The sequence below is a fragment of the Orycteropus afer genome, unplaced genomic scaffold (genome assembly GCF_000298275.1).
Source record: "Orycteropus afer afer isolate SDZICR_OR568_19922 unplaced genomic scaffold, OryAfe1.0 scaffold00018, whole genome shotgun sequence".
NCBI classification, from domain to species: domain Eukaryota; kingdom Metazoa; phylum Chordata; class Mammalia; order Tubulidentata; family Orycteropodidae; genus Orycteropus; species Orycteropus afer.
In genome coordinates this window covers 2,910,098-2,923,585 of record NW_006921605.1, presented here as the reverse complement: position 1 = coordinate 2,923,585, position 13,488 = coordinate 2,910,098, and the positions used below count along the sequence as shown (strand labels likewise).

The following is a 13,488-nucleotide window of genomic DNA, read 5'->3' as shown; positions in this document are numbered from 1 at the left end:
CTGGAGGGGTGCTGCTGCATGGTGTGGGGGCACCTGCCAACTGGTGGGGGGTTCAGGCCAGCTAGCCCCTGTCCGCCTGTGCAGGTCTGGCCCCCTCCTTCCCATCTTCGTCTCTTGCTGGTCCATCCCCTCAAAACTTTAGGTCCTCACCTCTCACGATGTCCCTTCTGGTGGGCGGACACTGCCGATGGGCTCAGCGGGGTCCTGGGTTCGAGGGCCTGCAGAGCCGTCTCTGAAGCTGCCTCGTGGACCGAGGTTGCTGGACTGCTGTCCCGTCCTGGCTCTCAGATCGCAGTTCTCATGTGAGCTGGTGCTCGTCGGCAAAGCCACTCCGTCCCCAGTCTGTTGTGACACAGAGATGGCCCCAGAGCCCCAGTCCTGCCCCCAGTGTCCTACTTGGGGGCATGGTCCCCAAGGAGACGCCCAGGGCAGTGTGAAGGCAGCTTCTTCGGAGCTCTCTCCGTGTGTCCGCTGAGCACGGATGGCTCCAGGCCGGGTGGCAGGTGACCCTTTGGAGCCTCGGACAGCCCCGAGCATGTCTGTCGGGCCCTGGGTGGCCTGCCCCAGCAGCCTGGCTGTGCTGGCTCTGCCCCCCACAGGAACCCTGCTCTTCAACCTGCTGGGCGTGCCCCTGGTCGGGGCGGACATCTGCGGCTTCCTGGGCAACACCTCAGAGGAGCTGTGCGTGCGCTGGACCCAGCTGGGCGCCTTCTACCCGTTCATGCGCAACCACAATGACCTGAACAGCCTGGTAGGCGGGGCTCCGGCCTGGGGCTGCTGCCCTGTGGGCCCTTGTGCCCACCTGAAGGGCAGCCTTCAGCATTTCCTCCGGGGTGGGGCTGCTAGTGACAGATTCTCTCCCCACCCACCCGAGACCCTGCCCAGGTTCCAGGGCAGTGGGACGCTCCCCGGGTCACAGCAGCTGGGCTGACGTCATTGCTGCCACGCGTCACTGCACGCCGGGCGGGCGGCCGAGGGGTCCCTGGGTCTCCCAGGCAGGGATTCTCAGGGACCAGGAGCCCTGAGCCCAAGTGTCTCCCCCGTACCCCTGCCTCCCCACCGCAGCCCCAGGAGCCGTACAGGTTCAGCGATTCGGCACAGCAAGCCATGAGGAAGGCCTTTGCCTGGCGGTACGCCCTGCTGCCCTACCTCTACACGCTGTTCCACAGGGCCCACGTCAGGGGCGAGACCGTGGCCCGGCCCCTCTTCCTGGAGTGAGTGGCTGGGGTGGGGGGCGGAGGAGGGCCAGGCCACGTGCTGCCGACACTTGGGTGTCTCCTGGTGCTCGGGGCCCAACCCCAGGGCAGCCCTGGCCAGCTGCAGGGTGTGCGTGTTCTCGGAAAGCGAGCCAGGAGCTGAGGGCAGCTGAGTGAGGCGAGGCCGAACCCTGGGCCTCTTGTATTGAGATGCCCCAGCCCCCGGCCCTTAGACTCCTGCACGGGGCTGGGGGGCTGAGGTAGGGCAAGTCCAGGATGAAGAGCCCTGAGACGCACCACGTGATGAAGCGTGGACTGCTGTGGTTACGTTACTCTGGGACTGGCTTGAGGGAAAAGGACCTCAGAGCAAGCTGCAGAAGTCCCTGAGCAGCCCTGGTGTCCCCTAGAGCTGCTGTAGCAGAGGTGCTCTAGTGGCTGCTGGCACGAACCTTCGCTCCCAGCTTTGGAGGCCATGTGTCCGAGTCCGGGGCGCCGGCTGGAGGGGCAGGCGCTCTGTGGCTCTGGGGGAGGTCCGTGTCTCTCTGCTAGTTTCCCGGTTCCTGGACCTCTCTCAGCGTCTGTCTGCCTGCCTGCCTCCACCGGTGCTTGCTCCGTCTGCCCTTTTTATATTTCAAGCAAAGACTTAAGACCTTCGCTCTCCTGCCTATAACCATAACAGCGATGCCCCAGCGGGATTCTGGCTTCAGGTGTAGTAGGATTTCCAACCCAGATGTTGGGAGGTGATCCAGGCTGCCACAGTGGCCTGAGAAGCCGCCACATGACACAGGTGACGGCTCACACCATGGATCGAGGACAGATTCTGCTGTCAAGCTGGCGGTTCAAACCTACCAGCCATTCCTCGGAAGGAAGATGGGGCAGTCTCCTTCTGTAGAAATAACCATCTCGGAAACCGAAGGAGGGGTTGCTATGAGTTGAATCAACTGGACGGCAGTGAGTTTGGTCAGTTAGTGTGTCCATGTGACAGGTGACGGCTCAGATTGCTGTGTGGAGGGGTCCATCCTGATCCCTTCTCACCGTACAGACCTACACGCTGCAGGTGGTTGAATGTCAGAGATCGGGCTGGGGGAGGTCTCCCAGGAAACGGTGGGTGGTTGTCACTCAGCCGAACATTCAAGTTCAAGGGGAGCACAGAGAGGGGGAGTCGGGAAACGAGCGGAGCGGCCGCTGCCCTGTCATCCAGGGTGCCCGCCACCTCCAGACGCCTGGCCCATGCCGGCCTGGGCCTGGGGCCGGGTGTGTCAGCCGGGAGGGGCTCTTTGCTCTTCCGCTGGCTGGCAGAGCAGCCTGGCCATGTCTCCTGAGCCCCAGCCCTTTCAGTTCCTGAGGTGGAATGCCCACCCTTCTCTCTGTGCTGCCCTGTGGGCTCTTGAACATGCACGAGGTCACCCCTGCCCCCAGGCCACGTGCCCATCCCTCCCGTGTAGGTTCCCTGAGGACCCCCACACCTGGACCGTGGACCGCCAGCTCCTGTGGGGGGAGGCCCTGCTTGTCACCCCAGTGCTGGAGTCTGGGAAGACAGAGGTGACTGGCTACTTTCCCACAGGCACATGGTACGACCTGCAGACGGTAAGCCAGGGTCCCTAAAACCCAGGGCCTTGGGAACAGGGCATCCCTCCTCCTGGTCGGGGTGGGGACGGTAGTGTTGGGGCCTCTGCTGTCGGGTTCCTCCTGTGTGCTCTGCGCATCACAGTCAGAGCCTCACACTAACGCTGAAGGGGAGACTGAGGCCGGGAGCGTCACTGGCAAGGCCACGTGGCCACGCTGACTTGTCTGCCCGCTCTCCGTGCGCGCCTCAGCTGCTCTGCACCCTCAGTGGCCCCTGGGTCCAGGCCCCTCAGGCTCTGAGCTCCCACCATGTGGCCAGGTCCCTGCAGGGCAATCCTGCTCTGCACCTGAGACCATATCCCAGCGAGTCTCTGCAGAGAACCCTCAGGAGACAGGAGAACGTGGCTCCCGACGACAGGCGTGGGGTCTGGCACTGCCCAGGGCACTGCTGATGTCACCCTTGCCCGCCAGGTGCCAGTCGAGGCCCTGGGCAGCCTCCCACCCCCACCTCCTACACCCTTCAAGCCAGCCATCCACAGCGAGGGACAATGGGTGACACTCCCGGCCCCACTGGACACCATCAACCTTCATTTGCGGGCTGGGTACATCCTCCCCCTGCAGGTACTTGGGCCCCTGCAGTATGGGGTCCACAGGGCCAGCTACACTGTCCCCAAAGGCATCGAGGCCACTGTGGTAGGGGGGCTCCCTAGGAATCCAGGCCGAGAAGATGGACGGCTCCCTTAAGGGGCTGTTTGCCTGTCCTTTCCTGGGCCTCTGGGCGGCTCCTGCATCCTCCAGGGTCTCTGGTGCTGTGACGGAGGCGTGGGCATTGCTGGGGCCTGGGGGAGGTACCGGGACCTAGGAGGGAGCTCAGGAGAGTTGGAGAAGGGGCTGTCCTGAGGTGGAAGGAGATGGGGGCCCTGGGCCGGCCAGTGGGGGCAGAGGGCAGCCCAGGCAGAGGCCTGGCCAGTGGCCAGGGACCTGGGCAGGTCTGCAGGTTGGAGGCAGAGCTGCGGATGAGGGATGGCAGCTGAAGTGGGAGGGAGGGACTCGGCCAGGGTGGCTCTCAGCCCCGTGGGCTCTGCTGTGGGTTCTGGTCACTAGGCAGAGGGGCCCAGCCTCCCGTTACTCCCCTGGGTGGGTGGTGACTTGTGTCCACTCCCCTCCAGGGCCCTGGCCTCACTACCACCGAGTCTCGCAAACAGCCCCTGGGTCTGGTGGTGGCTCTGAGCATGAGCGGGGAGGCCCGAGGAGAGCTGTTCTGGGATGACGGGGAGAGCATGGACGTGCTGGAGCACGGGGCCTACACCCTGGTCCTCTTCCGGGCCCAGAATGTGAGTCCAGGGCCGGCCAGGTGGGCGGGCTGGCGTGGGCACCACCCTCATCTGTGTAGAGTGGGAGGGCCGTTTCCCAGGCCTATCTTGTCCTTTCACGTGTACGCGGTGAGTTGCCCCCGACACTGTCACGTGTCTCCCGTTCTGGTGGGGCTTCCCGCCCACCGTGCACTAACCTGCCGTGTTCCCTCTCTCCGGGTGGGACCAGAACACCGTTGTGAACGAGCTGGTGCACATAGCCAGTGAAGGGGCCAGCTTGCCGCTGAGGAAGGTGATGGTCCTGGGTGTGGCCACGGCCCCACAGCAGGTCCTCTCCAACGGTGTTCCAGTCTCCAACTTCACCTACAGCCCCGACACGCAGGCAAGGGCACCCTCCGTGGGTCCCAGAGGGGGGCGGTTTGCAGGGACTAAGAAATGGGCTAACCAAGCTGGTCCGTCGGTCAGGACCTCCAGGAACAAAGCCTGTCCGAGGACACCGATGCCAGATGCCAGCTGAGCTGTGTTGCCGGGGGGAGGAATGCCAGCCTTGGCCGAGGGGTGGGAGGCACAGCCCCACAGCCCGTCTCCTCTCCCTGTGCATGTTTGTCTGGGGATGCGGTCCTCACGGCGACCCACGGGCTGTCATCTCAACAGCACCTTGACTTGAAAGCTCACGGAGCTGGCACGTGCTGAGCACTGGTCCTGAGTCAGTGGGGAAGGACTGGAGCGTGGCCCCTCCCCAGGGGCTGCCCGCCATGCCCAGGCCCCCTCCTGAGCGCCCGGGGCCTGCATGCTTTCTGGTCATTGTTTGATGCTCCTTGTTATCATTCCCGCAGATCCTGGGCGTCCCCGTCTCGCTCTTGGTGGGAGAACAATTTCTCATCAGCTGGTCCTAACTTGGTGCCAGTGGTGCCTCTGCCCTCGGTAATGCAATGGGAGAGCGGTCCATGCCGCCGGTCAGCTGCATGGGAGCCCAGGGGCTGCGAGCACTTACCCGGGCTTTGCTTCCTCTGCCCACCTCCCGGGGTCTGGGGCTCCGGCTGTCGATGTAGCTGGTGCTGCTTCTCCCCAGGTTCCACCGCTGGGTCAGTGCCCTCGAGGGTTTCAGTAGGAGCATCACAGCCTTGGTCTACCTCTTCACAGCATCCCGGGGACGTGTGCGCCGTAAGCAGCTCCCAGCTCCGCCATCCGTGGTGATACAAAAAGCATGCCTGGGGCACCTGCACCCGAGCCCGTGCGCCTGCCACATGGTGGTGGCTGCTGCTTTCTGACCACGTGCCAAGGTGGGAGCTGAGCAGCCGGTCCCTGAGAACAAACACGGCTGTCCACTAGGCCCAGGGAACTAGAGAGGATTCACGGGACTGGGGACACTTCATCTCAGTGGGATTATTTTTAATAAAAGTGGCACTGAGAATCAAGCTGCTGTCACTCCTTGTTGGACGTGAGGCAGGGGGGCTATGTCCAGGGGCCACGAGGCAGCAACTGCTGGTCTCCTGAGGTCCAGGGTGAGTGTCTGTACTCATACATCACTGTACGCATTGAAATGCTGTGAGAATCACCAGGTGAACCTACAGTGTTCCTTTGGAAATTTACACTGTTACGATCCCCAACCAGCTGAGAGAAGGAAGGGGTGAGGTAGAATGGCCACTTCCATTTTAAAGATTAGAAAACAAGAGTTAAGTGGGCCTCCCAGGGTGACCCAGCAAGTGAGTGGAAAAAGCCATTGTCACCTTAAGAAACACGAGGGACAGCTTATGGGAAATAGTACGTATTTTAATTAAAAAGACTGACAACAATACATTATTTACACGCGAGTGAGAAAGATCTGAACTTCCCCAGGCTTCTGTGGGGCGGGCTGCAAAGGGCTCACACGAACCCCATTACATGAAAGCTGCCCCCCGAGACTTCCAAAACAAGGATACAAAATAGGTGAACAGGCTCCGAGTTATCTTCAGCACCGTGAGTCTGTCCTCAGATGAGATCAGCGACTGCAATCAGAGAAAGACAGGTATGAACGGATGATACCAACAGGATGACAACCCGTCACTTCCGAGGCTCAGGCTAGAGTCTGGGGGGCGGAGGGATGACTACATTAGGAACCACGGTGGCGGTGCGGGGCCGGGCCTCACCGTTCATGGGCATCTCATCAATCTGAGTAGAGTAGTACTGCTCGATGTCCCTCAAGATGCGGATGTCATCGTTCTTCACAAAGTTGATGGCTACACCCTTCCGGCCATACCGACCAGACCGCCCGATTCTGGAGGAACACAACGGGTCAGTACACGCATCCCGGGCAGGGACAGCACCTACGGCCCACCCGCGCCTGACCGCGAACGCATCCCGCCTCACACCTGTGGATGTATAACTCTCTGTTGTTGGGCAGGTCGTAGTTGATGATGAGGGACACCTGAGGGACATCCAGTCCTCTGGCCCAGACATCCGTGGAGATGAGCACTCGGCTGCAGAAAGAAAAGTCATGTGACCAACTGCCTGAGTGTCACACCTCACATCCTGAAAGTATCCATTTCTCCTCAGCCCAGCTAAGAGCCCAGAGCACTGGACACCAATCACCATCACACTGGCCTGTGACGACATGTTACGGAGGCACCAGGAACCGCTCAGAGGGGCTGGGAGGGAGGGCTGTGTGGCGTATTCATTACTCGGGGCACGAGCACTAGCTGGTAATGGAGTTAGATATCCTTAATGACATCTGACTTGAAGGTGGCCCCAGACTGGCAATGGGCACAGTGTTGTACTTGGCCTGAGAAGAACCTGGCCAACAAAAGGCCTCGCTGACATTGGTGCAGCATTTCTCTTGGATCTGATGCAGCTCACACGTCTCCCTCACCCTCTACACGCCTTGCTGTGCTGTCCAGAACAGCAGCCACGAGCCACGGGTGACCGCTGGGCACTGGAAACGCGGCCAGTCCCAGCAGAGAAGTGTTGAGAGCACACAGAGTGGAATGTGAAGACATAGTACAACAAAAGACGCCAATGTCTCCTAACAGTGATCACTTTCTGAGATGACACTAAGGCATACAGGGTGAGATTAGAAACCGGCGCCCTGTTTCTTACCTACTACAACGTGGCTACTAAGGAAGTTCAACTATGTGGCTTCACTAACTTCCTAGCGGGCGTTGCTCATCTAGAGGTCTTCAAAGTACAAAGGGACAGGACAGTGAGAGGTCACACCACATGGAGGTGGCACTTCCGTCTGATCAGTCCCATAAGTGGAGCCCAAAGAATGGGGCAGAAGGATCTAGGAAGAAACGACCTACAGATCCTCAACAGGAGGAGGAGTATCAGAAAGTGGCCCAGAAGAAAAACACACTGTTCGTAGGAGCAACAATCAGACTGGCAGCTGATTTCCCAACAGAAACAATGGAAGCCACACAACCGTGGAACTGTATCATTAAAGTGTGGAAGGAGTGTTAACTGTCAACTCGGAGTTCCATCACAGCAGGTATCTCCTTCAGGACACGCGAAGATATTTCAAGGTGAGACGTTTCCAGACCAACTGAAACCCATACCTGTTACCAGGACATCAGCCCGGGAAGGAAACCCAAAAAGGCATTCTTCAGTCATTGTTGGTCAGATGGAGTTCAGAGATAAAGGAAAACAGGAGCAACAGATACAGCAAAGATGTCTCGAAACCCAGACGGACTGTTATGGAAAGGAATAATGTCTCGTGGAGTTTTAAGATATATATAAATTAAAATACATGACGAGGATGGCAAGTGTGGGGTTAAATGGAGCTTAAGTGTTTTCTGGTCCTTGTCCCCTCTGGGAAGACCCTCAAAGGACGAATCAGGAACATGTGGTACACGTCAGGCAGCTTCTCCTCACCAAGCGACCATCGCTGGCGTTTCACAGTTATGACAGTAGTAAAAACATCTACCTGACTGATTTATGCATTCATGACGTGCGCCTGCCAGTAACAGATGCCGAGGTCTGAGGCGAGAGTGACACCGACTGGGAAGCTTAAGGCTATGAGGCAAGCTGGCTGGGCCCGGACCCTCACTGGTCTGGCAGCTGCGTAGCGATGCAGCATCCTCCATTTCCACTAACACCGATTTTCACATAATGACCTGGTCTTTAGAGCGTGACCATGCTGGTAAGTGAGGAGAAGCATAATCACTCAGGTAAATACGAAATAATAATAAAGAAACAGATGTCTCCAAATTAAGAAAGAAAGAAATCAATTCCAAAATAAGATAAAAAGGAAATACAGAAGAGACATGACAAATAAAATGCACTTAGCAAGACAGTTCACGCTGTTTCCAAGAAACACACCTAAAACTCAGGGACACAGACAGGGTGTTCAAGGATGAGAGAGATGCACCATGGAAGCCTCACCACAGTAAAGCCACTGGGGTCCATCAGGTGCGGCAGACGCAGGCAGACAGCGTTAAGAGAAATGACAGGCACTTCAATTATCTTTGTAACTGGAAGCAAAGTCTCCAGGAATGTGTAATGATTCTAAACACGGTGCACCTAATCCCACAGGCTCAGAACACGTAAAGCCAGAGCTGACAGGTAGAAAGGAACCATCCTCACAGCCCTCCCAACGCAGACAGAGCAAGAAGGGAGCAAGGCCAGCGATCTGGAAAGGCCACTGGCTGCTGAAATCTAGCGGGCACACAGAGGACTGCAACAGGACACGTGGGCTGTTCAAGGACAGAGTCTCTTACAGTGGCTTTTGCTGGGCCCCAAAGCAAGGCTTAATATGCTTCAGAGGAAAGAAATCATCAACACAATGTGTGGTTCTCTGGCCACAATGTGAGCTGCAGCCACTGCCACGCAGCTGCAGCCTGCCCACTGCTGGGCACGGACGACACGCTTCTAATAAAGCTCCCTGCCACCAGGAAGTGACGACATGAGCTCCCCCGGTTCAGATGGTGAGGAGGACCCTCTCAGATCAGGGCTGGGGGCAGTGACACGCAGCGCTAGCCCCGGGAGGGCATACTGCCTGCAGGGTAGAGGGAAGGACCAACCTGGCACCAGATCTGAACTCCTTCATGATGGACTCGCGCTCCTTCTGCGGCATGTCTCCATGCATCGAGGAGACAGTGAAGTTGGCTTCCCGCATCTTCTCCGTCAGCCAGTCGACCTGAAATCAAGGCAGCGGGGGCTACTATGAGTGCGCGCCAGAGCAGAGACCTCGACTCAGACTGCAGGTCCGCTCATGCAGAAGTGACATGAATGCTTATGAAGCACCTTTCAAACCCAGACCAACCCTGATGTGTGTGGGAGGGCTCACTGCGCCCAGCCAATGCTGGAGTGCACCGAGATACCCTCTGAGTAAGTGTGTTCCAAGTAACATTCCTCCAGTTGAAAGGCGGCAGAACAACTCAGAAGGGTGAGGGTGGCCATGCAGTGCAAGAGCGTCAGTGTCACTAACAGCACACGCAGGAACTGCTGGTCTGGGGTGTGCTCTGCCATGTATACGTCAACAACAAAATAAAATTTAGGGGAAAAAAATGGAAAGAAAACAATTTATGGGGTATGGTACAAGAAAAGAGAAGCTATTAAAAATTTCAGAAAACAAAAAGGGGGAGCGCTTCTCATTTGGAATTTAAAGATGAACCTTTGCAGGATGCAGTCCAACTTCTTTTCCTTTTGCGAGTATAGCTGCCTGGACGTGAGTGTCCCCCAGGGCACTTTTACATCTCATGCATGGCTCCCACCTCAAACCAACCACATCTGAATCTTTGTAGGGGGCCTACATCGATGTTTTTTAAACTTCCTCAGATACTTCTGCTTGCATCTGGGCACTGCACCAGCCACAGCAACATCAGCCTACTCTGGCCACCACTTGTTTTTGTACAAGTTTTACTGGGATGCAGCACAACCATTCGTTTACACACCGTCTGTGGCTGCCTGTGTGCTACAACAGCAGAGCAGAGAAGTTAGGACAGACGCTGCGTGGCCCACAAAGCCTAAATGATTTATTACTGGCCTCTCCACAGTCTGAGCTACGTTACTCAGTGAAATAAGCAACCTTCACTTTTCCCGGTAAGGACAGTAAAGAAGACAGATAATGACACACACCTTCCTCTTGGTGTTACAAAAGATGACTGCCTGCGTGATGGTTAGCGTGTCGTAGAGGTCACACAGTGTGTCAAACTTCCACTCTTCTCTCTCCACTGCCACAAAAAACTGCTTGATGCCTTCAAGTGTCAACTCATCACTGCAGGACAAAGAAAAACTGTCACCATTCATGCTTCCCACCAAGGCAGCCAAGCAGGCAAGCCCTGCTCCCAGCACTGGGACAGGGACAAGGCCCATCACAGCAGCTCACAGAGGTGGGTCACTGTAGCCACTTCCCGCCAGCCCATCCACATCACCTAACCCACCGTCTATTTCCACCACAGAGGCCCACATTCTGGATCATTCTCAACAGTCAACAGTGTGGCTGGATCGTCCACGTTTTAAGAAAATCCAGAGATCTGGATCTTCACACAGAATCTTCCAGTTAAAAATATGGCTCCAAACACCACATTCCCCTTTCCCAGCAGGTGCAGCATGTTCCATTCCCAACATACTGATCATCTAGGACCCTCAGCTTGCTGTTTTAATTTGCAAACAGGAGGTCGGAGGGGAGTTAACTCATAGAAGTCAGTTTCCCGTAAAGAGGAAACGAGAGGAATTTCCATGCTTTAAAACCCTTTACAAATACGACATAATGTGCCCATAACAGTGAGCAGCAGGGCGCTTTTACCGTTTCACCAAGATGCGGATCGGGTCAGTCATGAACTTGTTGGTCATCTCCAGGATCTCATGCGGCAGCGTGGCACTGATGAGCACCACCTGTGTGGCTGGGGGCAGGTACCTGTAGACATCATAGATCTGCTCCTTGAAACCTTTGGGGAGTGAGACATGCGCACATTTAAATACTGACTGCACAGCCAACACGCACGCTTAACCAGACACAACTGTCGGGGGGGAAGAATAAGCCACAGACAGTCGGTCAAGCTCGTTGTTTTTACGGAGGTGAACCACGCTTGCATGGTCTCCCTCTCCTCCCCCCTCTCCGCCCCGAGCCTGGTGCTCTCCGGCTGAGGGACCCCATTCTCCCCTGAGGGCATCATGGGTTCTCCCCAGGGTCCCCAGATGCCAGAAGTTAGAAGCATCAGAATCACAAGACCGATCACCCCAATCTCAGAGTTGCCAGGCCAGCCAGGACTCAGTGACACTATCACTGCCTATCTAGGGTGGCCAGTCTTCCACACCATAAGAGGACCCAGAGAGTTGGGTTTTTATACAACATCTTTCAGTTCAAAAATGGCAGGAGGCAGCAATATAAACACAGTGAACTTGGCTGAATAACAAGCTACATTGCTGAAATACTTTCGAAAAAATTCAGACACAAAAATAGGCATATAAATAAATAAATAAATAAATAAATAATATAAATCAGTGATCAGAAAATAACGCCAGCAACTAGCTTAAACGGTGGTTTTAATACGTAGAGTCTGAACAAAGCACACCAGCTCGCAGGCCTGGTCCCATCACCAGACAGCCACCTCTCCTAAGCCTGGGCAGGAGTGGGGCACGTGCCACTGCTCCGAGTCAGAGAGGCTGCGAAAAGGCTGCTGGAGTTCCTGGCTCCCCGGAAAGCCAGATGCTGAGGGCACGCGCTGCTGATCTGTGCGTCACTGTGACTGTGAGTCACATGCAGAGCCAGCTTTGCCTTCACGGGCTTTGTGGTAAGCATACCACTCCTCAAGCGAAAACCAGGGCCTTCAACACAGAGGCTGTCGTGTAGTGTATTTCTACCCAAACACTGCACACCCACCTTCTACGGCAACCTGCCTGCCCTAAGCACTACATTAACTTCTACACTGTGTCTTTACAGTGTCGCTGTAAAAAATCAGCACAGTGTGCCCATGGGGCAGTGGGTCGCACACAAATACAGGAGGCACCAAGTCCAGTGTACAGGTAGACCCCACCCCACCACGGTTCCACTCCACGCTTCAGTCCAGGGCTGACGCAGCCAACACGACTCCCACGGCCACGTCTGAGCTGCAGTGCCGTCATCCGACAAACCCCAGCCACAAACCGATCCCAGTGGGGGTTTATGTTCCACCTGCCTCGCAGCAGTTCTCCAACAGACACACCCTGTCCACACCCCAAAGACCCAAGAGCTGAGGCTGGGTTAGCGGCAAGCCCGCCACTCACCTTTATTCAGCATTTCATCAGCCTCGTCCAAGACTAACATCTTGATTGCACGCGTCCTTAAGCTCCTGCGACGGATCATGTCTATAAAATCAGATGTTGAAACGAGCATACAGAGACCTCTCCTGCACCTCCCACAGACCACCCACAGTGCAGACACCACGGTGCTGCCCTGTGCCGTTAGGCCCTCGTCAGATACTACTCCACGGCGGTCGTGACAAGCGCGCTTACCAAAGACTCGGCCGGGTGTGCCAGCAACCACGTGCTGCCCGTAGTCCAGCTTCCGGATGTCCTCCCCAACGTTGGTGCCCCCGATGCAGGCATGGCACTGGACGTTCATGTAGTCGCCAAGAGCAAGCAGGCCCTGGGGAGAAACGGGCCTCGCGGCTCAGGCTGGTCGCACACAGGGCCTGCCTCCGGAGCGCTGGCGGCAGAAGCACCTGCACTTCCCCAACGAAGAGCTTCTACTTCAGCTTCCAAGACCCGCCCGAGATGATGGCTTACGCCTGCCGCGGCAGCCATGAAGGGCCTGACTCTCCTACCCTCTCCTCCACCAAGAGTTCTGATTACAAAAGCAACACACGTCGATTATAGAAAAACCAGAAAAGGACACGCAAACTGCATAACCCCACCGAGCCGAAGCCAGCGTTACCCCGTTCACATCTGGAGTGTTTGTAACACACACAAACGTAACAGACAGGACCGTTCTAACCTTTAGCATTTCAAGACCACAAAAGACAACCTAACACAAACCAACAAGTCGTGTAACGTGTAAATGCATGGCAATGGTTTAGGAATCACGAAGATTTTGAAGAAAAAGTAGAATATGATTGTTAATCAGCTAGTATTTTAGAAGTGAATTAAAAAGCAACGCCTGCCAACGTTACCTCATCTCAATGGTCTTACCTTTTGTATCTGCACGGCTAACTCTCTTGTAGGAGCCAGGATCAGAGCCTGGGTTTCACGAACCTGTAAGACAATTGGAAAATAGACTCCTCAGGATTCTAGAATCCAGATGGCGGGGTCTGTTCAAGACACCACATAATATTTACCTATACTTCTGGCTTCTAACAGATGTAAGCCCATCTTAATATTATTTAAATTGCAAATATGTCAATACTGGGATGGATTAGTCAGGATTCCTGATTTCAGACAAAAATTTTCTCTAACTCAAAATCTAACAGAAAGGGATCTGTGACAGCTATCAGTCCAGACATCACTGTGCAGTCCAGGCC

The 13,488-nt window shown here is 56.0% G+C and overlaps 2 protein-coding genes across 2 annotated transcripts in view; one reads left to right on the top strand and one right to left on the bottom strand.

Moving 5' to 3' along the window:
• Window positions 1-4,971, top strand: part of GAA (alpha glucosidase) — a 16,925-nt gene extending 11,954 nt beyond the window's left edge. The window contains exons 9-15 of the mRNA XM_007959825.2: window positions 600-751; window positions 1,066-1,214; window positions 2,642-2,783; window positions 3,234-3,383; window positions 3,932-4,096; window positions 4,305-4,457; window positions 4,912-4,971. Of these exons, the coding sequence (XP_007958016.2) occupies window positions 600-751; window positions 1,066-1,214; window positions 2,642-2,783; window positions 3,234-3,383; window positions 3,932-4,096; window positions 4,305-4,457; window positions 4,912-4,971 (971 nt within the window). The remainder of the gene's footprint in view (window positions 1-599; window positions 752-1,065; window positions 1,215-2,641; window positions 2,784-3,233; window positions 3,384-3,931; window positions 4,097-4,304; window positions 4,458-4,911) is intronic.
• A 1,165-nt stretch (window positions 4,972-6,136) lies between these two features.
• Window positions 6,137-13,488, bottom strand: part of EIF4A3 (eukaryotic translation initiation factor 4A3) — a 16,020-nt gene continuing 8,668 nt past the window's right edge. The window contains exons 2-10 of the mRNA XM_007959824.1: window positions 13,283-13,305; window positions 13,160-13,229; window positions 12,485-12,617; window positions 12,257-12,337; window positions 10,797-10,938; window positions 10,127-10,265; window positions 9,070-9,185; window positions 6,427-6,534; window positions 6,137-6,332 (exon numbers count right to left, since the gene is read on the bottom strand). Of these exons, the coding sequence (XP_007958015.1) occupies window positions 6,137-6,332; window positions 6,427-6,534; window positions 9,070-9,185; window positions 10,127-10,265; window positions 10,797-10,938; window positions 12,257-12,337; window positions 12,485-12,617; window positions 13,160-13,229; window positions 13,283-13,305 (1,008 nt within the window). The remainder of the gene's footprint in view (window positions 6,333-6,426; window positions 6,535-9,069; window positions 9,186-10,126; window positions 10,266-10,796; window positions 10,939-12,256; window positions 12,338-12,484; window positions 12,618-13,159; window positions 13,230-13,282; window positions 13,306-13,488) is intronic.